General features: G+C 42.2%; 1 protein-coding gene across 2 annotated transcripts; it reads left to right on the plus strand.

The window, feature by feature from the left end:
• Positions 1-5,364: 5,364 nt before the first annotated feature.
• Positions 5,365-22,246, plus strand: wscd2 (WSC domain containing 2; the record flags this gene model as incomplete). Of its 2 annotated transcripts, none has more annotated exons than XM_080532708.1 (8): positions 5,365-5,800; positions 9,506-9,620; positions 11,843-12,027; positions 14,314-14,435; positions 14,687-14,861; positions 16,266-16,430; positions 16,585-16,785; positions 21,894-22,246. In XM_080532708.1, the coding sequence occupies exons 1-8, from the start codon at positions 5,371-5,373 to the stop codon at positions 22,244-22,246; spliced, it is 1,746 nt and encodes a 581-aa protein (XP_080388834.1). In that variant the 5' UTR covers positions 5,365-5,370. The 2 variants fall into 2 exon arrangements, with proteins under 2 accessions (XP_080388834.1, XP_080388835.1); XM_080532709.1 differs by having other exon boundaries at positions 5,365-5,761.
• Positions 22,247-25,070: the final 2,824 nt, after the last annotated feature.

Here is a 25,070-nt window from a genome sequence, read left to right on the forward strand (position 1 = left end):
TACTGTAGGAGCCAAGCCAAACCACATGTTTTATGTCAGCTCATACTTGCATTGACCATGGGAAAATATTATTTTCTTGGATGGATTTGTTTTCTTTCAGTGATGAGATCTATTTACCTCATAGTTCTTGCTCATGTTTTCTTGGCATCAAAAGGAGAACTATGTGAGAAATTCTTAGGAACAATGCAGGATTGTCCTCCTCATGATGCAGAAAGGGTCTATTGATAAAAGGAACATAACATGGATAGATATCTACAATTCCTGAAAACAGAATAAATTCTTAGAATTTAATTTGTGAATAAATTAATATTCAAAACAATTTGAGCTCATATCTCTCTATTTATTTATTTATTTTTTTACTTCACCTACGTACTGTACTGCTGAGGGCTTTGCTTGATACGCTTACTTCATATTTACATAATTACTTACTCCTGCTATCACTCCTAAGTTTATATTCTTACTATTACCATCACATAATGCACTAGAAAAACACTAGAAATCTGTCTATAAATAAATAATACACTCCCATTATCATTCTATACTGGTTGTCAAACTCAAATACTACTTGCCATGTATTCCAAAATACATGGAAAGCAAGCTGAATCTGAGTACAGTAAGCACACTAAAGTTGTCCAAAGGAGAGCTGGGTAGGACTGGCAGTCCCAGTGGGTGGTCTTAAAGGACCTGTTTTGTGAGTGAGGTGTCAGGGAGGAGACTCCAGCCGAGCTGCGGGGACAGCCCTCTCCCTGCTGAAGGAGTCCCAGGACGGGCATGAAGAGTATTTATGGAGTGTCCGGCAGAGCCATTGCCCACGGCGTGAGCTGAGCTGCCTGCTTGCATGCCTGCCCACCAACGATTAACTCTGACATTTCTACCCCCACAGTCCACTCTGATTAAATACTTGCTGGCTCATTTAATATGAATGTGAATTAATGGCCAATCAGAGGGCTCACGTCTGTCCCGTCTGAGTGATGGCTTGGACGTGACTTGGCTGCCAGATTCCTTCCTCTAACCCTCCTCCCACCTGTTTCCATCCATTAGTTAACAAGCAAACACGTTTGGCTATGGCATGTAAATCACTACATAGTTAACAAGCAAACACATTCCCGTGAATAGTATGTTGATCGAGGAAACTTTCTCTGTGGATTAAGTCATTGATGGCAGTGTCCATCTTGTCAACAAACAGTTTGCTAACAAACTGTAGGTATTTAGTGAATGTAAAACTATTGGTTATGACATTGAGTGGGTTCTTCATCGCTTACATTTTTGTCATATGCAAAAAAACATGCATATGAAAAAAAAACTATTCACAACACTTGTTTTGCTCGATTGCAAGGTTTCACAATTCCCGACATACGGACCTTTTCACCAAGCCGTGACACAAATGTATGTGTGTAAGATTTCTTTTAAAGGTGTTTACAGATTGTGACGCCCTCAGCTCCTCTGGCAGGCTGTTCCAGAGGCGAGGACCATAAACACTAAATGCCGCCTCCTCCTAGTTCTTCGTCCTCACCCAAGGAACAACTAAAAGGCCAGTGCCAGAGGACCTGAGTGATCGAGAGGGAGCATACATTAAAAGCATGTCTGACAAGTATTCAGGCGCTAGTCCATTGAGTGATTTGAACACCAATACTTATGACACTTAAAATCTATTGTAAAACTGACAGTCAACCAAAGAAGGGACTTCATAGGACAGATGGGATGTGTGCTCTCCTTCTGGTCTTGGTCAGTATATGTGCTGCTGCATTCTGAATGATCTGTATCTTATTTATAGCTTTCTTAAGTAGACCAGAAATGAGAGCATTGCAGTAATCAAGCCTGCTAGTGATAAAAGCAAGTCTCTCAGTATCTGCCTGGGAGAGAAACGGTTGCACTTTAGCAATATGTCTACAGTGATAAAAGGCAGACAATGGCACACTCCCTATAATTCATCTCAGGAGAATACTGGACTTACATAATGTTTAACTGCAATGGCCTCTTATTGCTCAGAAAAGCATTGTTAAACTCAAGTTATCTGCATGCACAGGAAAGTGCACTATGGTAACAACAGAATGGATGTCTCCTACCCCTACCCCCCCCCCCCCCTCTGTTTATCTCTCTCTCTCACTCTCTCTCTCTTTCTCTCTCTCTCTCTCTCTCTCTCTCTCTCTCTCTCTCTCTCTCTCTCTCTCTCTCTCTCTCTCCCCCCCTCTCTCTTGTCTTCAGTGTCTAGTTTGAAACCTGTGAATTCTATGCACACTCTTATTATTGTCATTTGAACCTGTCAGTTGACAATGTTCTTCTCAAGGCGGAGTTCAATTTCATTTTCCTCATTGTGCTCATTATAAATAATTAGCAGGATGATTGCATGCATGTGTGCGTCTGTGAAGGCTTTTGAAATGATGGTCACATTCTGTACTGACCAATCCTCAAACTATGGTTAGCTTGTACTGTATAATTGATGCTCCACAGAAGCCCTTCGCATAGCATACGCTCCCAGAGGATTTCAATTTGATTCAATGTATTCTGCCTGCTGACATTCTAGAGTTTCAATAACAACATTCTTCTTTTCTTTTTCTGCCCACAATCCTCTGGATTGCTAAGCAGCTGCTCTTAGAAATGTGTGTATCTGTGTGTGTGTGTGTGTGTGTGTGTGTGTGTGTGTGTGTGTGTGTGTGTGTGTGTGTGTGTGTGTGTGTGTGTGTGTGTGCGTGTGCGTGCGTGCATGCATGTGTTTTGTTTGTGTTTGTGTGTGTGTGATGCAGTCCATTGGCTTTCCTCCTCTCATTCCTCCCTGAGTAATTATGTTTAGATGTGTATCCTTTACCTTTGCAGCCCAATAAAGGTTTTAGCCCTGCTTTTACCAATCCCAGAGTGTAGAGAAGGCTTCTCACAGATCATTATTTGTATATGAGAGAGAGAAAGTGAGCAGAGAAAGAATTATGATGGTTTGGAATACCATTACCTATACTACCTTTATTGAAGGTCTACCTCAGTCTGTGAGCTGTAGTAATGAAAAGGCAATTGTAGACCTGACAAAATACCCATTTATCACAGCCTCAAGGTAACGCCCTGCACCCCTGCCATGACCTTAGTACCTTAATCCCAGCAGGCATCTGCTTCAAGCACAAGCCTATAGAATGATAGTACTACTGATAGAGAAAAAAAAGGATGTACACTTTTCGCCTGAAAGCTTGGATGGCTACTACTACAGTGCAGTGCTTAGCAGATCTGCCTTAGCTGTTTTCCTTATTGTTTGCACAGCTGCTCAACTGTGAACATTGACGTTGGTTTAGTTCAGGGGTCCCAGGCCAGTCAGAGAAATGTACTTTCTGCACTCTGGACTCACGTTTCATCACCCGTCATGCTTCAGTCACAACATAACTTGAACCTCCTGTGGCAGAGGAACAGCTAGACATACTATGTGGAGAAAGTTTGACAGTTTTATATTTGTCTGTGTTCCTTAGCTTAATTTGATCTGAGCCGACAGTATTTCATTTGTACGACTCTGATGCATTAAAGCTTTTTATGCGAAAGCTTAATAAAGTCCACATAAACAGACTCATGGATATGTTGCACTGTACCTGTCAGATCTCATCAATGTAACCTTAGAGAAGGACCCAGGTAATGAGGGCTCAGTCCTAATCCACAGGTTCCTTGCATGAGCCCTGTGGGTTCTGTTCAGAGCTGGATGTGATCCAGGAGGGTCCAGGACCTTCCCCAGACCACCTGGGCGGGGGGAGGGGGGTGGCTTTAGTGTCAGGTGACATAGGTGCTTTGTGGACTTGTCCCGAGCCAGACAGAAAGGCACAGGGGCGAGTGTCGCCAATGCCCATGACCCTCAGAAAGGTGTTCCATTACGCCCCTCAGTTGTACCCTACCAGGTGCTCCTGTGCTGCTGAACAGAGAGCCCTTTGAATGGGATTGTAGAAGAACATAGGGGAGTGGGGATTGGGCCCTACCAACCTAACCTCAAGGTCTAGTGGACCTACCACGATCCACACACCTAGTGCTTTACTCTAGATTTGCTTCAGTTGTATTTTCACAATTTTTTTTGGTAAAGGGAAAAATGCATGCATCTAATAATCAGGTGCTGGACAGAAAAAACTAATGACTGAAAAAAGTAACAAATGTCAAAACAAATATTTGTGCATCATGGATAAATCACTGGGGAGCAATACAATCCTTTTTTCATTTGTCACACAAATATGAGTAAGTAAACTCTTGTAAACGTGATCTGACATGACATTTAAAGGAATGAAAGTGACTGAAAATAATATGAGTATTTTCCAATCCAGTAAATCATACCATCAGGGATGAGGTGGAAGAGGTAATTAGACTTCTAGACTTGTATTGTTAGCCATTCTTAATTGCCTTCAGTACTGAGACACCTTGATGAACAGAAATAGCATCAATGAAGATGCTGCGGGGTAGAACTTTTTGCTCTCTGCCTCTGTGTTCCCCCTCCCCATCCAGTGTTCCTATTCCAACCTAATTTAGCAGAGATAATGAAGCTTGTAGAGCTCAGAGAAGATTGCAATCAGGGAGAGACCCCCCACTGTGTGGTTAAGGAAGACGGTAACAACCTGAGCCCAAGGCTCTTCATCTACCCTAATGTGTTTGCCACTGTTTTTGCTTTGATTTGTTTTTGTTTATATTTTTGCCTCCTGGTGCATTATGGTTGTGTGTGTGTGTGTGTGTGTGTGTGTGTGTGTGTGTGCGTGTACGTGTACAAGTGTGTGTGTGTGTGTGTGTGTGTGTGTGTGTGTGTGTGTGTGTGAGTGTGTGTGTGTGCATGCATGTGTTGGTGTGGTGCCCAGAGAGAGGACTAATGTGTGTAATGTTACTTGCAGATGGTGAGCCACGACCTCCTTCCCAGATCGTCACGGTGAATGGCTGGCCACACAAAAGCAAGAGGCTCTAAGCCCACAGAGTCAATAAAAGCCGCCCTCTCCCCATCTGCACTGCAGGAGAAAGTGCCACTGTGGAGCTGGCCTAGTGTCAGTGGAGGTTCATAACGGATGAGAAAGCAGTGCTACTCTGATCGTCTTTCAGTCTGAGCCGCTCACCTTTCACGCCATGGCCCCTCTGTCAGCTCTCTCCGCTGCTCTCTCAGAGGGAACGTAGACACACAGACACTGGAGACACACTCTCTCCAGCGGCACACCTGACCACACACAACTCCACTCGGTACAATCCTCATGCAGAAAGCCCAAACAGACACTGAGGAGCATTATCCACCTTTGTTGTTGTGTTGATTTTGCTAGGACTCTACAGTATCTCCTGTTTTGTTCGGATCCCTCAGTAATTAGGGGGGGATGTTGTGTGGCTCTGCTGCTTTATGATTGGGTGTCACAGGGTGAGTGTGACTGAGCAGCAGAGGGAGCCAGGATGGCCAGGCCTCTGTTAAAGATCCAGCGCTACTTCCGACGGAAACCTGTGCGTTTCTTCTCCTTCATCCTCCTCTACCTGACGGCCGGCAGCCTGGTGTTCCTGCACTCAGGTTTTGTAGGCGACAGCTCCACCGGAACCAATGGGGGCAGAGACCCGCTGGTGGCTTCAGAGATAAGGAGCCGGGTGGCCTCCTCAGACAGCCGGGGACTGGGGCTCACGGGGAGGGTGTTCAAGGAGACCCGAAGGCCCATCCGGAGGTACGGCCCCCCCTGGTTGAAAGGGGCTGGGCAGGACAGTCATGATTGGGGAGGTAGGGGGGGAGACTACACCAGCAGCTGGAGTCGGGCTCTCAAGGGACGCAATGCCAAAGACATGGAAGACGGAAGGGGTGAGTTACCGGTACACGTTGCCTGTGGTAAATGTAGTTGTAGTATGAACACATTACTGATATCAGTGGTATTTTCTTTGAACAGACATCCAGAGTGACTATTGAAGTTAAACTAAGATACAATCAGTCACAAACATTCACCTATATTTATCTTTGCTGTGTATGTTCATAGATATTAGTGTCTACCACAGAGTGGCAGAATTCACAGCCGATATGGGTTCACCTCTATCAACAGTCCCAAGTCCCAGTCTATTATTGACTAGGAGCAGTAGTTTGATGAAATAATAGTCTAGTTTAATAATAATAATAGTTATTATTACTACTATACTGTTAAATATGTCCACAAGTTCCACTGTGATGCAAGTGTACAGTATACAGACATTCTGGATATACTGTAGAAATGTTCATTTTTAAATTGCTGGAGTTTAATGTGAGAATGATTGTGCAGGAGGCCTCAGCGGTTCGAATGGCTGGAGCATTTAAATGACTGGATATTGAAATAGTAATAGGCCCTTCAGGACCCAGTATTTCAAAACGTATCCGATCGGATTTCGCTAAGCGGATTGGATTAAATCTTAGAAATTGATATTTCAAAACTGAAAAATTAGATTCTGATCATTCGGATAGGGATTCAGATTTGGTAATCCAATCTGACATTTAACCAAGATGTAATGTTTATCTGTATTTCAAATCTCAAAGGTAGTGATCAGTATAGTTTTGATGGATTTAGGATGGATTTAGGATGGATTTAGGATGGATTTAGAAGGTGATGGGCACCAAGACATCGTACAGTAACCGATGTTGGAAAGAAATATATATATACATCTTAAATACTGGTTACTATGAGTTATCCAATAAGATGTTGAATTTTGTCAACGTGTTATATTATTAGTTATGCAGATAAGTGACATACAAGTGACATACAAGCTGTCTTTTTTGTCTTAGCTACCTTTCTTCATGTAGTTCACTCATGTTGTAACATTAGCTTGCCCGCTAGATGTCAAGATAGAGGCCTATTCAAAGCAAAAAAAAAATCCAGATTCTTGATCTTGTGGTATCTCGATCTGAATCGTCCTATCTGATAATTTTCTGAAATACTGGCTCAAAATCACCAAGATCAATCTGATTCTGCATAGCAAAAAAGGGATAATAGAATCTGCATAATTCTGATCCAGAAAAAAGTTTTAAAATACTATGACCTGGTGATGCCGCTCCAGAAAAACGTGTAGAGTGAAAAAAAGTGAATAGACTAGCTCTTGGCAGAATATCAAACCATAAAACCTCTTGAAACTGCTTATTTTAAGATTTTATCCACTCATGCATTAGGCCAATGCATACTAATGTTTGAAGAGCTGGTATTTCTAACAGATGGTTACTGAACATACTCCAATCTTGGATGAAATTGTGCACCGCTCACTTGTGTGGGCCATATGCAACATGTCAATGGCAATTAACCTTTCTCTAGAAGAGCTGGCACTACTGTGAAGTGATAGAGACTAATCTAGCCTGGGACTCCACATGGCTCCTGGAATACAGCTGGTACCAGGCTGGCAGTGCCACTCAGGAAAGCAAGGGTCCTGATTCCTCCACATGTTATCCTCCTCATTCACATTCACCAATTTGTGTGACACTGTAGTTAGGTGAGCATGGTAACAGAGGAATTGTAACATACAGTAAGCCTTGTAATAAAGGGATAGCAGTAATCTACTATAAGCCTTAACAATAGAGTATTGTTTATAATGTATATAATGTATACAAGCAGCTCTACATTAAAGTGCATTATTTATTATTTGTATTGACATGGTGTTAAGATTGTTCTTTCCTTTCCATGATAATTGAAAGAAAAACAAACATGTCTTATATTCTTAAGTTTACAATAATCAGATCAGATCAGATGAAGGACCCTCAGTCTCTCTGTCTGTCTCTCTGTCTGGTTGTGTCCTTGTTTCTGAAGAGGTAAGCCCCCAAAGGCCCACAGCAGAGTGTGCTGAAAGAGTAATTAGTGCTTTCAAAGCAGTGCTGCTCCCCTTCATCCACGACTACTCTGTCCCTCAATGCACCGCCGCCCCCCTCATTAGGCTCCAGGCCCCTGTCATATTATCTTAAACAGTCCTCCCCAACACACACACACACACACACACACACACACACACACACACACACACACACACACACACACACACATTCCTTATCTCAGTCAGGAAGTGAATTGTTATTCCGTAGAGGGAGGGCGCCCTTAACACACAGTGATAATCCAACAAGACAAAGTAAGGTTTTAAATTATAATGAACTTGAACTCATTGAAACTATACTGGTAATGTACAGAAGCAGACCATACTGTAGGATGGTTATTTTACCCAGCTCCAGTATGCATGGCATAATGCATTTCAAACACACTTGGTCTTCTCTAGGCAGTTGTGTGTGTTGTGTGTTCTTTTTGCATCATACTTGATTCATGATTTAACTTTTGTCATAAAGAGAATCTGTTGACAAACCTCTTAAGACTAGAGTGACAGCGGCAGTGTCTCTGACATGCTGGCGATTTATTTAGGAAATTGAGAATAAATCCAGTTGCCAGTGTAGATTGTTAGATAGAGATGTTCTGTATGACAGGCTTAGCCAAGCCCCCTGAGTGCCTCGATGCAGGTAGCTGAGTGGTTGTCGTACACCCCTGCCAGGCTGCCTCACATCTGTGACATACATCAGTGCCTTTCATAGAACTCATGTCAGTATCTAGGTCTACTGTTAATCTGCCTGATAATGGTGCAGGACCAACCCTGTTGCTTTCCTAAATTGCTTCTGATTTGATTATTCCATTCCATAAACTCAGTACCACTAAAACGGAAGGTCAGCTCGGTTGCAAAGCAGTTCAGTTTCAAACCAGTGCGTCCCTTTGTCATAAAGCAGATTACTGAGCAGCTCTGCCTTTGTCTGAGAGAAAGATTACTGCTCTGGTCCTACAGGACTCCACATGCTGCTGAGCTGCCTTTTAGACTATTACAATGACTGTAATGTGGTGGGTTACTATGTGCACCCCCCATTTGGCTATTAACAATAGTACTACTAACTAGTAATGGAGTGGTCAGAGATTACAGAGACAGATGGTGAGGGGTTTGTATCTGTACATCCAGAATGCGACCACACAGGAAGGGCATCATTCTATAGAGCAGGAAGGAAGGGTGGAAGGATCACTGTGTCCGTTTGCAGGGGAGCAGCACCTCTCTACCCCCCATTGCACTTGTCAGGGAGGAAGCAAGCTGGCTGCCATTACACTAGCAGGCCACTAGAAGGGGTTGTGTATCTTTATGAATAAATAAACGTGCTGCTCTGGTGTTGATTCCCTGGGCAGGCGTGTCCTTCAATACTACCACACTGTACGGTCTCGAAGATTCATGGTTATGTTAAGTTACATTACAACAAGTGCTACAGCCATTTCCAGTTGTTGAGTATAAACAATTATTCACCTTAAAAGTGTTGAAAGATAATTGCCTTTATACTATACAGTAGGTGCATGCTTTAGTCACATAAACTAAACTACTGAATATCTTTTAAAACACCTGTTTTATCTTAGTGTGTTACCCAAAGCGGCATAATAGCCTCTCCCTTGTCCCCTCTTATATTCATTGCTGTAAATAGTGAGTAACTAGCGTGTAAATAGCATGCTGCATTTAATGACACACTGCATATACCTGCATATATGATTTGTTGTGTGAAATGTCTTTTTTGTCTTTTTTTCTTTCGCAGCAAAGTACATTGGCTGCTACATTGATGATACACAGAAAAGAGCACTCAGGGGAGTGTCCTTTTTTGACTACAAGAAAATGACTGTCTTCCGTTGTCAGGACAACTGTGCGGAAAGGTATTGTTCTTAGTATACAAATTCACAAATATGCTGATTCAGGACACACAATATTTACTCTGCTCTTTTGGCTATGAAATTAAACAACACTCATACTCATGTGAACAAGGATTTGGCACACTAATATTTGTGTAATAACGATGGGAGATATTTAATTTTCTGATGTACAGATTGGGTCTGTGAACTGACATGTCCTGTTTGAGTTTAGTAAACACATCACATGTACCTACCCCCTCTCTATCTTTAGCCTCTCCCTTCTTAATGTAATTCTCGTTCTGCTTGCTTCTGTCCTCATCCCTCCTCTATTCCTCACATCATCTCTTTTTCTCAACTCTCTCTCTTCCTGTGGAACATCACAGGCGGCTCAGCCCAATGCATTCTATTACGCCCACCACTGACTCGGAGAGGAGAGGAGAGGAGAGGAGAGGAGAGGAGAGGAGAGGAGAGGAGAGGAGAGGATGTTTAAATCCTACACCCACTCTCCTCCCAGAGCAGAGAGCACGATGCTGATAAATTCAGACGTATGAATGAGGGAGAACAGGACACAGTGTCGTAGAGGGCTGGGCCCTGACTGACAGCCTGGGGGATTTCTCCTGGGTGGGTGGGGGATGTGCTGGCCATCTAATTACATCCTAAAGGCCTCAGAGGAGTCAAAAAAGCATCCCTCACATGCCTGCTGCAGCTCGCCCCTGCAAGAGTACAGATCTAGTGTGATAGATAGAGCCTTCCAGTATACTGTGCATTGATTGATAATTAGCATCATCTCTTCTTTTAAGAAAAAGACATCTACTGGTTACCCAATCCACAGCTGACTATGAGTCATCCACAAGAGCTGTTGTAATGGCCGCATGCATGCACACATAATCACGTTTAAGTACACTTCCCTCTGGTCAGAGATTGCAGACTGTGGTTGATGAAGCCAGATGCTGACAGCCACCCCCCCTCACGCCTCTGAAAGATTACCTTGAACAGAATGGAAAGATAGATAGATAGATAGATAGATAGATAGATAGATAGATAGATAGATAGATGATAGACAGACAGACAGACAGACAGATATAGATATAGATATAGATATAGATATAGATATAGATAGATAGATAGATAGAGGATTATAGATGTCAACAGTCCAGTATGAATTAACTTGAATTAACATCCCCCAGATTGAGCCAGCCATAGGAGGAGTTGTATAGTCTCATTGCAGCAGGCAGAAAAGATCTCCTATAGTGCTCCTTAGTGCAGCGTGGTTGTAATAGTATGTTGCTAAAGGAGTTTCTCTGCTCTGCCACAGTGTCATGTAAGGAGGTGGGAGGGATTGTTCATGATGGCCAGGGGTTTGGAGCTCATTCTCCTATTGGCCACCTCCTCCACTGTGTCCTGGGTGATACTGAGGACAGAACCAGCTTCCCTAATAAGCTTATTCAGCCTCTTGGTGTCACCCTCCTTGATGCTGCCCCCCTACCATACCACCGTGTACAGCACTGCACTGGCACCACTGACAAACAATGGTAAAACATATTCAGCAGAGTCCTGCACACGCCAAAGGACCGTAACCTTCTCAGGAAATAAAGCCAGCTCTGGTCCTTTTTGTACAGGACATCTGTGTTACCAGTCCAGTCCAGTTTGTTGTCCAGGTGCACCCCCAGGTACCTGTAGCTCTGGACCAGTTCCATGTCCTCTCCCAGGATGGAAACAGGAGACAGGGGGACCCTAGTCCTCCTAAAGTCCACCACCATCTCCCTTGTCCGGTCACAACTTTTCACTGTCCTGGCACCCCACTGGTGGAACGAGCTTCCCACTGCTGTCAGGACTGCAGAGTCACTCTCTATCTTCCGCTGTAGACTGAAGACCTCCATCTCTTCAGGCTACTCCTTAACTATCCCTCCTGAAACCTCTCCGTCCCCTGTAGGGTTTCTCTACTGTATATCTTATAGCATGTTGACTGCCAATGGTCTCTGGCCCGAGCATAGATTACTTTTTGTTGTGATGACTAATGGAAGTTGTAAGTCACTTTGGATAAACGCGTCTGCTAAATGACAAAAATGTAAATGTAATGTTGAGTAGCAGGTAGTCAGGAAAGCCAGAGGGGCATGCTGCTTTAGGACAATTTCATGAATTATGTACATTTATATTTTTTGTTCGATGGTCAAAAGGTGCGGGAGGCTGGCAGGCATTAATGAGGATGTACTAAAGATATGAACCCCCATTTTACTTTGGTTTAGGGGCTATCTGTATGCAGGCTTGGAGTTTGGGGCAGAGTGCTACTGCGGCCACAAGATCCAGGCGCCCAACGCTTCGGAGAGTGAATGTAACATGGAGTGTAAGGGAGAGAAAGGCAACCTGTGTGGAGGGGCCAACCGGCTGTCTATCTTCAGACTGGAGCTGAGCCAGGAGTCTGCACGCCGATGTGAGTGTCACCCCCACCACCACACTCCTCACACAGGCATTACTGAAGGAGCATGCTGCTCCACACACACTGACAACCGGAAGGGTACTGACACAACCAGCCAAGCAGTGACAACACAGCTCTCTTCACTGTGAACATGATTGTCTCCTACCTCATACCTCAGACTCTAGATATTACTATGCAAAGCATCAAAGGTTTGATATAAAAGAGGTGCTTGAAAGGTCTCGGCACAATCCCTGACCCACTACATTTATTGAATCATATCAATGTGACTCTATATTGTAATGTGGTAATAAACTTCTGTGTTTTGATGGTGAATAGTTTTATTCTGGAGTGAGGCCAGGGTCAGGAGCAGTCCAGGTCAATTATGTTTACTTTTCCCCCAGAGAGCAGCGCTGGGCTGTGCTACCTAGCTCGGTGAGGCGTGTTGTTCATTCTAACACTGCTGGCCTTGTGTGAGAGCTGCCCTGGCAGTGAGGTGAATAGGAAGGGAAAAGGCTTTGATTGGTAATAGTTGAGAGGAGTGGACCTCACCCACCCCACAATCCCCAGCTCCCAGAGAGGGGGACCTACAGCACACTTGTGTGGCTCGGCTGTGGTCTGTTTGTCCTAGCAACCCTCCAAAGGGACATTTTAGGGAGTTTTGTCTGAGAGGATTATCTAGAAGCCATAGAAGGAGGGAGGGAGCACCAGTTCACCTCACCCCTTCCCCCCCCCCCCTTCCTCCTCTCCCACCCTTTCTCCCCCCTTCTATGCTGAGTCAAGGTTTCTGAAACGATGTTCACATTCTGTACTGACACTCTACAAAAGCCCTCTGCATAGTTCTACACTCCCAGAGGATTTCAATATGATCCAATGTATTCTGCCTGTTGACATTAACAACATTCTTATTTCTCCTTTTCTGCCCACAATCCACTGGATTGCTGAGCATCTGCTCTTAGAAGTGTGTGTGTGTGTGTGTGTGTGTGTGTGTGTGTGTGTGTGTGTGTGTATGTGTGTGTGGGCGTGTGCGTGTGCGTGTGCGTGTGCGTGTGCGTGTGCGTGTGCGTGCGTACGTGCATTTGCAAGTTCTAACCTCTGATCCCAATATCTGTTGTGTGACAACCCTGCTGTGTGCGTCAGAAGAGGAAGCAAGATGTTACTTGAGAGCAAAATGTTGTGGCTTGAGTCGACATTTTTTCAAACAATAAGTCTGTAACAAATATCAAGGGGGGCAACAAATCCGGTGGGCAACAAATCCTGTTTGTGATAAGCTAACCTTTATTTGTACAACCTTTTTTTCCGCAAAAGGAGTGCCTTGATCTTTGTTGCAGGCTTATTTTGCTCTCAGTCTTTTTAGGCCTGCTTCCAATGAGCACCCGTTAGACGTTTATTGCTATTTTTATAGAAGCAAATTGGCTCTCTTTATCCTCTTTTCTCTACAGTCAACATGATTTGTTGCCCTGTGTTGTTCTCTGTGGACTGTAATCATCACATGATCATGTCTGCTAAACAGTGTAGCCTCTCACAGCAGTGTGGACATACAATGCTGAGGATAGTACTAGACATAAGGTCCCATTTGCTCAGTAAACCTACCGTGCAGTAACTCTCTCACCTTTTCTTTTCCCCTTCTCTACTTACCCCTCTGTGTTACTGAAGCAGAAAGATAAAGGTGATCTTACACAAACATGCTAGGATTTAATTCAACTGAAAATGAATCAACAATATATCACCTTGGTTCTCGAGGCCTTGGAGGTGATTTGTATTTGTGTGACACACTAGACAAGGGAGCTGCACTGAAGCGTTTCATTACCAAAGACGTGCAGGCTGCCTAACATGAGAGAGGGCAGATGTAGAGAGAGCAAGACGGCTGGGAGAGCAGAGCACTATCCTGCAGGAGACAGGATGATTGTGTGTTTATTCCCTCACACACCGTGACCAGCTCCTCCAGTTGACTGAGTACCTGTCATGGGAATTGATACAGTATCTGTGGGGCCTGGCCCACTCTAGATACCAGTAAGGCTTGTTCCCTTCTCTTGGTGCACAATGTCCTCAGACTGCTGACTAGCTGTGGCAGCCAACAGGGAGGGTCTAGGGCTAAAGGGTGTTGGGAGTGGGAGCCCCTGGCTTGTAGCGATGGGGCAGGCTCAGGCCACCGCAGGGTCAGGCCTCGTGCCTTGTGGAAGATTCTCCAGCAGGGACGCAGAGAGGGTCAGTCAGTAAAAGGGTCAAACTGAATAATGTTATTATGAAATATGAGAATGAGTTAGTGGTATGTTCTATTTCATGTGTTTGCCCTTCATTCAGATGGGAGTGCCATATTCAAGGGGTGCTTCCGCAGACCTGACAACGTCACGCTTGCACTTCCAATCAGAGCAGTGTTCCAAAACATGTCAGTGGACAAGTGTGTGGACATGTGCACAGAGAAGGTAAGGTTTGTTTGTTTGTTTGTTTGAAGGTGAGGTTTGTGTGTTTGAATGTTGAGTTTACTATACAGTATGTTTGTGTGTGTGTGTGTGTGTGTGTGTGTGCGTGTGCGTGTGCGTGTGTGTGTGTGTGTGTGTGTGTGTGTGTGTGCGCGAGAGAGAGAGAGAGAGAGAGAGAGAGACAGATGGACAGATGGAGAGATAGAGTTTTGTCACCCAAATGACCCTCTCCTCTATCCTCCCCTGTCCTACAGGAGTTCTCCCTGGCAGTCCTAGCTGGACAGCGATGTCACTGTGGCTTCCCCACTTCCCATTTCTCTCTCCATGAGCTGGAGGATGAGGACATGTGCCTGCACCGATGCCATGGGGAGGAGTTTGAGAGCTGCGGGAATGATGAGTTCTTTGTGGTGTACCAGACACAGGTTCAAGGTCAGTGTTGGTTGTCTACTGTACCTCATCAATCTCGTTTGCAGTAAATGGATGCAACATAATCATTGTCATTATCATTTATATGAGTGATTGATTGATTGATTGAAAACTTTATTAGAAGATTTGCAGAAGTAGGTACACGAAAGTACATATTACATACAAGGTCAACTAACAGGATAAAAACCCAAGAAAGCCACTGGCTTATTTCAATTGGGGTCCTTGATTCTCAATTCATCGTTACATGTAAGACAGACAAAAAAACTAGTGATTATTGTGGATTATTAGTGGATGGATTGTCATAGGTAAGTATTGATACTCTCTGAGTGACATTGTTGGAGTAATTCTGGGTGTTAACAGAAACAGAAAACCGAACAATAACCCCCCACCCTTTTTCTCACACCACTCCTGCTGCTGTGGTTTTACGCCTCTGCTCAGAGACGAGGCTGCCCCAGTGCTGCTCCCTGTACCTCTGTACTGAGCAGAGGTGTGAAAGCACAGCAGCAGGGGTGGTGTGAGAAAAGGGTGGGGCTTATAGTCTGCCCCATTTTAGATTTGGATGCAAAAACAACATTATGTACCAAACTGGTCAAGGCCAGTCATATTGTAAAGGGAAATAATTAAAAACAACAGTACAAGCAACACATTATTCCCAGTTGTAGTTGAGAAATATGGGTTATAACCCATATATGTTTTTTTATTATTTCCCTTTACAATATGACTGGCCTTGACCAGTTTGGTACATAATGTTGTTTTCCCTTTCGTTCTGACTCACTGCCTATGGCTCATGTGACCCATTGGGCCATGGTGAAGGCACGTATGTCACCAGCAGTTCTTGTCCACATTTACGTAAGCTGTCTCACTTCCTTATCTGCTTCCAGAGTTACAACATCAACAACAACAGTCACAGGGTCAACTCACTCACAATAGGTCCTGCAGAGACACTGACATTGCTTAGGGCCCTTCACCTTACCACATCCCATTATGTTGTTGCTGAATAGGCATATCTGTATCCGATCTGACTAGTGTATCCCACGGTAGGCTGTATAGGTCAAAAGGGTCATTATGTTTTACTGTACAGCACCTTTTCCAACACTGACTGTATTTCAAAGGAGTTTTGCATGACCAGTCTCCTCGTTTCCACTACCTGTCTGTTCAAGGTTGCACTGCTGCTGAAAAGCCTTCTCTGTAGCCCAGTACTGCTAGACTTTTCAGACATTGGGCATTCTCAATAGACAGCAACAGTGTTAATATAGCACTTTTTGGAGGAAACACACAATAATGCTGTGAATTTCACATTAAATTTCATCATGGAATTTTTTTTCCAGTGGTCTTTCACTAGATCAACATACCATATGACTTACAGGTTTATAACCTGTTGTCCTGTATGCATGTTTGTTCCCTTAGATAACCGTTGCATGGACAGGCGTTTTCTGCCCACTCGGTCCAAACAGCTGATTGCTCTGGCCAGCTTCCCTGGGGCTGGGAATACCTGGGCCCGCCACCTCTTAGAGCTTGCAACTGGCTACTACACAGGCAGCTACTACTTTGATGGCTCCCTCTACAATAAAGGTAAGCCTGGCCTGGAGATAGCACAGTAAAATACACTATACGGTACAGTAAATAAACTAATTTAAACCTGTCATGCCCTGTCATCATACATAGTTGCTCACCATGAAATACACCATTATGCCTTACTATTTTGTGGTGATTGATCTCTCTAAAGGCTTTAAAGGGGAGCGAGACCACTGGCGAAGTGGTAGGACCGTCTGTATCAAAACACATGAGAGCGGCAAGAAGGAGATTGAGGCCTTTGACGCCAGCATCATCATGATCCGCAACCCTTACAAGGCCCTCATGGCTGAGTTCAACCGCAAGTATGGTGGCCATATTGGATTTGCCTCCCAGGCCCACTGGAGAGGGAAAGGTGAGATTGTAGTTAATAATGAATGGATAGATTTGTTTACTCAAATAATACTGCTGTCATTCATACTCTCTGAGAATGTCAAGCTTTTTGTAAAGGTGGTCCGTCCTTCATGGTCTTCAAATGTGACAGAAATTATGTTATGTGCTACACAGCTGAAATACAACAACTGAGTTACTTATAATAGTTGTCTATTCCACATTGCAGCAGCTCTCTCCTTATTATAGTTTTTCTTGATCGCATAAACCTTTCATATAAAACTGAAGTTCACATGCCCACAGCAACATACAGTACTCTATATGAGCACAATAATACACTGCTCAAAGAAATTAAGGGAACACTTAATCATCACAGTATAGCACCAAGTCAATTAAACTTCTGGGATATCGATCTGTCCAGTTAGGAAGTGTAAACGATTGTTAATCAATTTCACCTGCTTTGCTGCAAATGAAAGCGACAACAGGTGGACAGGAGAGGCAACGGCAAGACAAAAGGAAATGGTTTTGCAGCTGGTGGCCACAGACCATTTCTCTCTCCTTATCCTTCCTGACTGATTTTTCTCTAGTTTTGCATTTTGCTAGTGCCCTTGTCACTACTGGTAGCATAAGGCGGTACCTGCAGCCCACTCAGGTTGCACAGGTAGTCCAGCTCCTCCAGGGTGGCACATCCCAGCACTGTCTCAAGAGTGTAGAGGAGATACCGGGAGACAGGCCATTACACAAGGAGAGCTGGACAGGGCCATAGAAGGGCAACAACCCAGCAGCAGGACCGGTATCTGCTCCTTCCTTCAAGGAGGAACAGGATGAGCACTGCCAGAGCCCTACAAAATGACCTCCAGCGGGCTACTTGTGCATGTTTCTGACCAAACAAACCAAACAGACTTAGGGTGGCATGATGTCCTCTAGTGGGACGTGTGCTCACAGCCCAGCATTGTGTAGCTCGATTAGCATTTGCCAGAGAACACCAGAATTGGCAGGATCGCCATTGGTGCCCCGTTCTCTTCACAGATGAGAGCAGGTTCACACTGAGCACATGTGACAGACGTGAAAGAGTCTGGAGACGCCGTGGCGAACCGGTTTGGCGTGTCAGTGATGGTCTGGGGAGGCATATCCTTGAAGTATTCCCTTAATTTCTTTGAGCAGTGTATTTACAATAATTTTTGCAAAATACTTTTTACTCAAAATGCAACTGTTAATCACCTTTTTGCAAAACAGTTAACACAATTCTTTACATAAGACACAACATTATATATTGAGTACGGTAAGTGTTGACAGAAAAACGGAAAACCGAATTATAAACTAACTAATTATTTCCTTACACCATATACTGTAGATATTTCTCAAATTATAGTGAATCTCTACGCCTTACATGTAAACTGTAATTTCTCAATAGTTCATCTGACAGATCAGTAATGCATTTTGTTGTTGTTATTATTTGCTTATTTCTGAATATTTTATACGAATATGATATACAGTATATTCATAGCATTAAGTAGAAGAACCTTTGTTTTAGAAATGATGAAAAATTAAAGTTGACCAACCTGCACAATGCATATTAATGGTTATAGTTACTATTTAGTGTGTCATTAAGAAATTAATGGTGGAATGAATTTTTCATTAGATGACAAATTATAGTGTTTTGATGCACTGATTTGTTTTTGTGACATGTATGTACATACATTCAATATGTATAATACATGTATTGAAGTGTACAGAAAATGTACTTCATTTAGCTTAAAAAAACATTTTGTGGTCAAGCTATGACGGAATAACTGTAATCAAGAAGCTTTCAATGATGGAACGGTTTCTGACTAAGCATGAGCCAGAGAGCTGGAAATGAGAAGTGAAAGAAAACATTACCCATGAGGAAGTGTAACTGCCATGTGAGTTTATATGTGGTTTGAGGTGGTGTCAAATTTGTTTGGAGAGGAAATATTATTCTTATCTATTAGTGGAGCAGGTATTTTTCCATTTGATTGTGTGAAATTGTGTGATCGTGTTTTCTTGAATAAGCTTATGTCCACTCCATATGGGTAATCCATTTTTTTTCTAAAGGAATAGTCTTGATTCTATTTATTTTAACCTTTGATTAACTTAAAATAAGATTACTTTTCTTAGTTTCAGCTACAACTTCAAACATTTTTGTTCTGTCTATTTTGCCTCCCCCACGACACTTTCTAGTCTAGAGTGTCTCCGTAGCCATGGCAACCAGCCATGTCTTGTCCATCTCCTCTGACCTTGTCTGTAGTTAAATTGATTTCCCTCTGAGACGGATGAAGGCGTGCCGACTCCAGCACTCCTCTTAGCATGTGGAAACATCAGCACATTTGGCCTGCCATCTCTCATGATTGTTTCTCTTTATTTGTTTGGTGTAGAGATGATGTGACCAAGTCAGAGAGAGAAAGGCTTTTTGACAGCTGCCAGTTCTGATCTGGTTCTGAGTTTCTGAGTCAGTATGACATTGTATAAGAGGGCCCAGCTGTGTGATTTCAGCGGACTCACGCCTGTCTATAGGGACTTTGGACACAACTGTTGTTACATATGCCTTTCAACATGGCCAACACAACAAAACAGAACTATTTTGGCGGGAGAGTTTGAATATTACCCGTTCCTAAATATTGCATGTGTCATATTCAGAACTTTAGTCTGTTCTGTTGTTAGGTGAAACATGTGGCTGGGATTTCAGACAATTCCTAAACCACCATTTGCCCCGATTGCTTAAGCACGTTTCTTAAAACAGTATTGAACCTTTCAAATCCCCTAAAAGGTTAGCAGGTTTGTCAAAACCCGGGTTAGTGTAACATTAGGTTAGGTACATTGTGTGATCTGTTGGTCTGTGTAGCTAAAATAAACAGGATTTTGCTGCTTTAAACTTATGTATATGGCTATTCATTGATTCACTCATACCAAATCCATTTGAATTGAAAACTGTTGCTTCTCGTGTCAAATATTGATATGCGATTAAAATGCGATTAATTTCCATTATAAAAATATTACAAAGCCTCTAATTAATTAGATTTAAATACAATAATCGCGTCCCACCTCTAGTGAAATCCCATTACTGTAGAACAGAAAAGCTGCCAACAAAAACACTTACAGTTATCCATACTCTCCTGTCTGCCAGGCCACATTTTATGTTACCAATGACCTGTCATTTGTGATTACAGACTAATTGTTATTCTCCTGTAAAGAAATAATTACATTTTGTTTGTCAACACTTGCTCAATACATTTCAAAACAATATGTTTCTGTCTTATGTAGAGAGTTGTGTTAACTGTTTTGCAAAAACGTGCTCAACATTTTCACTTTGTGTGAAAAGCAATGAAAATGTACTCAAAATGTTACTGTGCTCATGTACTATATGTTATTGCTGTGGGCAATACTTCACTTAAAAAAAAAGTGGGTTTGATGGGTTGTTGCTTTCTGAGTGTGGTTGAAAGTAGACAGTTATTTGAAGATAGTGTGAATGTAGTGTGAATGATAGTGTGAATGAATGTGAGACATTCATTTACATTTTAACCTAGCAGACACTTTTCTCTAAAGCAACTTACAATTAGATTTACAGGGACAGTCTCCTTAACTTAACTTACAGCTGAGTGCCTTACTTACTCAAGGGCACACTAGTGGTGATGTTCTCAGGTGGGATTTGAACTGATCACCAGTCGAATTCACTATCTACTAGGCCACCACTACCCCACACTACCCTATTCAGTCTGGTGCTGTGCAAAAACAACTGTCACCTGCTATGCAGTGTTGTTCAGTATGTGGGTTAGGGTTAGGGTTAATAGGGTTAGGGTTAATATATAATATATCAAATATATCAAAACATATTTCTTGTAGATTCTAGGCTTTATTGTTTGGAATATCAACCATTTCAGACTATGTTTTGATAGAAACGTCATGGCTTATCAAGTTGAGGTCCCACACCTTGCACAGGCCACTGAGTTAGTGGATGCTGAAAAGCTGGTTGATTTTACCTCTTATTACCGTACACAATTAGCAACAAGAGCCAAACTTAAGTCAAATACCATCTTGAGGAGGTAGTATAATTGCATAACAGTTCAAATGACTCATAGTGTGTTCCCCAGATATGAAAAGTGCACTGTCTTTGTTCAAAACTGTATTTTGTCTACATGATTGCTGTGTTGTGTATAAGATTGACAATAAAACAGTGAATTCCATTTGATCATTATCTGTTCTCTGTGAAGACATGAAAAGGATAAGATGCTTGAAATAAGAACTTCGACAAAGGAGTTTTGTACTTGTCAGTGTAGATCAAACAGCTTTATAATTCTGCTAATTCTAGTTTCAAGCATTAAGTTACCGGTACTCAGAACCAGTAATAAAATCTCTGTAACAAGTTATAATGTCTTACTAAGATAATTTTAACCATGAAACAAGTGAAATGCTCTAAGATAATATCTGCTTGGTAAGAAGAAATATCTTGTCAGACAAAAAAGCAAGCATATATTGCCTTGATTTAAGATATTTCATCGTACTTAGATTTTATTTTTTGCAGTGTGGTAAATCCTAAGCCTCTCAGACTGCAGGTCTGCTAAAGGACTAAAGCTTTCTTTATTCTTTACGAGTCATTAATTGAATCCCCCCAATGAGGATGCCGTGTGTCTGTGAAGGCTTTATGTGCTGTGATTACACTGGGTGAATTGCACCAGACCCCATAAATGAAGTGAATCAGTATTAGACGATTGTTCTACAGGGAAAGGGGGAAGGGTAACTTAACGTAACTTTTTTTTACTTCTTTTTTGTTTTGGTCCCTTTCTCACATCCCTTTTTTATTGCCCGCATTGAGAGGGGCCTTCACTGCAATACTACCCGGGGGTTCCCTGGGGAGGGGCATAGCTGTGGAGAATACCTGTTTCTCTGAAATTGTATTCCTTTCTGCTCTTTGCTGGTGTAGTCAAATAGTGCCCCATTGAATGTCTTGTCCATTCCTTTCTAATCAATATAGTGTGCACTGGATTCAGGATCAGAATGCCTAAATATGCCTAAATGTCTTCCCTTAATTACAAAAAGATCCTAGGCTTTGTGGCCTCCCTGTGTAATTTGATTCTAAACAAAACCGTTTTGTTTGTTCCTTGTATTGTTTTTCAGAGTGGCCTGAGTTTGTGAAGAACTATTCTCCTTGGTGGGCCTCGCACACACTGGACTGGCTGCGGTTTGGGAGGAGGGTCCACGTGGTCCACTTTGAGGAGCTGAAGAGGGACCTATTCTCCCACCTCAAAGCCATGGTCCTCTTTATGGGCCCGGAGGTGTCAGAGGACCGCCTTCTCTGTGTGGAGGGACAAAAGGATGGAAACTTCAAACGCTCTGGCCTGCGCAAGCTGGAGTACGACCCCTACACACCTGAGATGCGCGCTAGCATTGACGAGCTCATCAAGACAGTAGACGTTGCCCTGAAGAGGAGGAACATGTCTGGGGTGCCCACGGATTACCGGCCAAGATGATATGACCTCTCTCTCTTATTCTTTCTCTCTTTACTCCTTCATCTTTGTTGTTTTTCCCATGGCCTGCACCACAGTTTCACATGGGATTACATGTGACAATCATTTTGCCTATATTTCAGACAGTTTTTGTCCCCAAAATGTCACATAAACTGAAGATCTACGTATGTTTGCGTGACAGTGCTATTTATGACACTTCTCTCTTCCCCTCCATCTTGCTTTTTGTTCTCACATCCCTTTTCTTTATTTGTTTGACAAGACACACATTTGAACGCATGTATATTGCTATAGGAAGGACACGTTGATAAACATGCATTTGGCCCAGCACTAGGAGAAGTGGTCAGATATGGACTCAGCTCGGACTACCAATGAGTAATGCTACTTTTCCCCTCTATGCACATGCCTTAACATGAAGAAGGTACAGTTGCTGTGACTTAATTTTGAAGCACATCCAAGTATATTATGGCTGAGTTACTTTCAGCCACCCATAAGGAGCAAATTCCTATTCATCTGAAAGGGATGAAGAGGCATTGTAGGAAAAGATAAATGAGTGTATTTATATGCATACTTGTACATTTACTGTAGGAATATGATCTGCTGCTAACACTGATAAAGAAAACATACAGTAGTACTCTTGGATACATTAAATCATTTGAAATGGTCACATAAAACCTTTTCAATGATTGGTCATTTCTAAAAAATAAAATAAAAATAGCTTGAGAGATGAAAATTCAATATGTATACCTCCAGTTGCAAAATACTGTATGTTTGAGAGGTACTGGACTTGGATGGTCAAAACCATATAATGAGACTTTCTAAATTCATGAACAGCTCTCCATCAACCCCTTCAGACCCATGACGACGGACATAATCCCTCTTTATTATGCCTCAACTGTAACCCAGTAATCTACTGTATGAGTAGGTATGATACAGCACCGCTATAGCACCTCTCGTTCTCTGAAGAAATTGCCTCACCCAACACAGCACTGTATCAGTGCTACTAAGACATTACACAATCAATCTCTAAATAGTTAGGTCGTTCTGTTACTGACAATAGCTCTCAAACACTGAACAAACCCCCCACAGGGTGTTTTGACCATAACTTTCTGGTGAACACAGACTTAATCCAGTCGGATCATCAGACACAATGCTATAACTTCCACTTCTGCCAAAAGACTCTGCAGATCTAGTTGCTTTGCTCATAAAGGTGGTTTTACTGTAAGCAAAATGACATTGCAGTGCCTTTAGCGTCAGTTGGACTTTGGCTTTGTGTTTTAATGAAGGGAAAACAGATTTGAGTGATATCAAATATTATCGTCATGCATCCCTGGCAATGTACTAATGCACTAGTGTCGAAAACATATAGCAAGGAAGTTGTTATGCAATTATTGCAATTATTTTGTCAGTGCAAGGCACAGATAGGACGCTTGAGAACTCCAAATCTCTCATTGCATATTTCAAATTTCAAACTCAAGAACACACATTTTGCAAAATGCAGGTGGTTTTTCTATACTGTACAGTATTAACACAGTGCTTTTTCTCTACTGTACAGTCTTAACACAGATATAGGCTGAACTATACTGTACAGTCTTAACACAGATATAGGCTGAACTATACTGTACAGTCTTAACACAGATATAGGCTGAACTATACTGTACAGTCTTAACACAGATATAGGCTGAACTATACTGTACAGTATTAACACAGATATAGGCTGAACTATTTTCACCATTTTATTTGGCTACTACTGTAAATGACAGCCTAGGGCAACCAAATAGACTGATGATGTTTTTGTTTCTCTACTGATATTTAAGCAGGTTACTGTATTATGATCCAAAAGACTGACATACTCATCAATAGTTGTACAGTATTTACATTTCTAAATTACTTATTGTTATCAAACAAACACATATTTAATCTGCTGTAGATCTAAAGTTTGTCTGAATATACATATAGTAAACTGTCCTATAGAGGCATGTTAGGTCAGTGATAAAGAGTTCTCAAGCGTGCCCACAGTACAATACTTGATGATAGTATGATGACAGATGATAACTTGTTACATTTCATGACAAATATGGGAAGCAGACAAATATTTGCCTACATTAATTGACTCAAATTGACAATATGTATTTTGTCATCAAAAATCTTGAAATCTCTTCTTTTAATTTTGTGTGATTCTGTCATAATGAAAATGAAACATATACAGTATTAACGTATGGTTAATTAGTTGAATATTTTTGTTATGATTCAACAAGAGTTTCACTGTGGACTGTAAGCTTACAACCCCAAAGGCTGAAAAGGTATTCCCTTCATTTTATAGAATGAGATTAGAGTTGTCTTCCCCTAGTCCTCCTGATACATTTTTCCCAGATAGCATATTTTTGTTGACAGTTGCTACTGTAATACAATACAGAAAGTGACACACCATTGTCTATTGTTGATTTCATTGCTATTGCAATACAAGCTACACATTGTCCCATCCATACAGGTACTGTTCAGCTCTTAATCATGCAACAAGAGCATAAAATCTTACAATAATCCGTCAGTGTGAAATATTCTGGTCAGATATTGTACAACCACCATTTTGTCTCAAGTCATGTGCAATGTACACCTGTCTCTGAAACATGTAGGCTGAGAGCAATGAGATGATTGATGACTTCTAATATACAGTATATATATAGATATATAGATACAGTATATATGCATATATTTTTATAGTGCGTGCAACAACATTAAAAATATCTTTATAATGCAAGAAGTAAATGGGAGAGATCTCGTCTATTTTTGGACACAGGCTTTAACTTGGTGTGTCTCTTGCTTTCATTGA

This window comes from Nansenia antarctica (genome assembly GCF_963989245.1).
Source record: "Nansenia antarctica genome assembly, chromosome: 5".
In the NCBI taxonomy this organism is placed as follows: Eukaryota; Metazoa; Chordata; class Actinopteri; order Argentiniformes; family Microstomatidae; genus Nansenia; species Nansenia antarctica.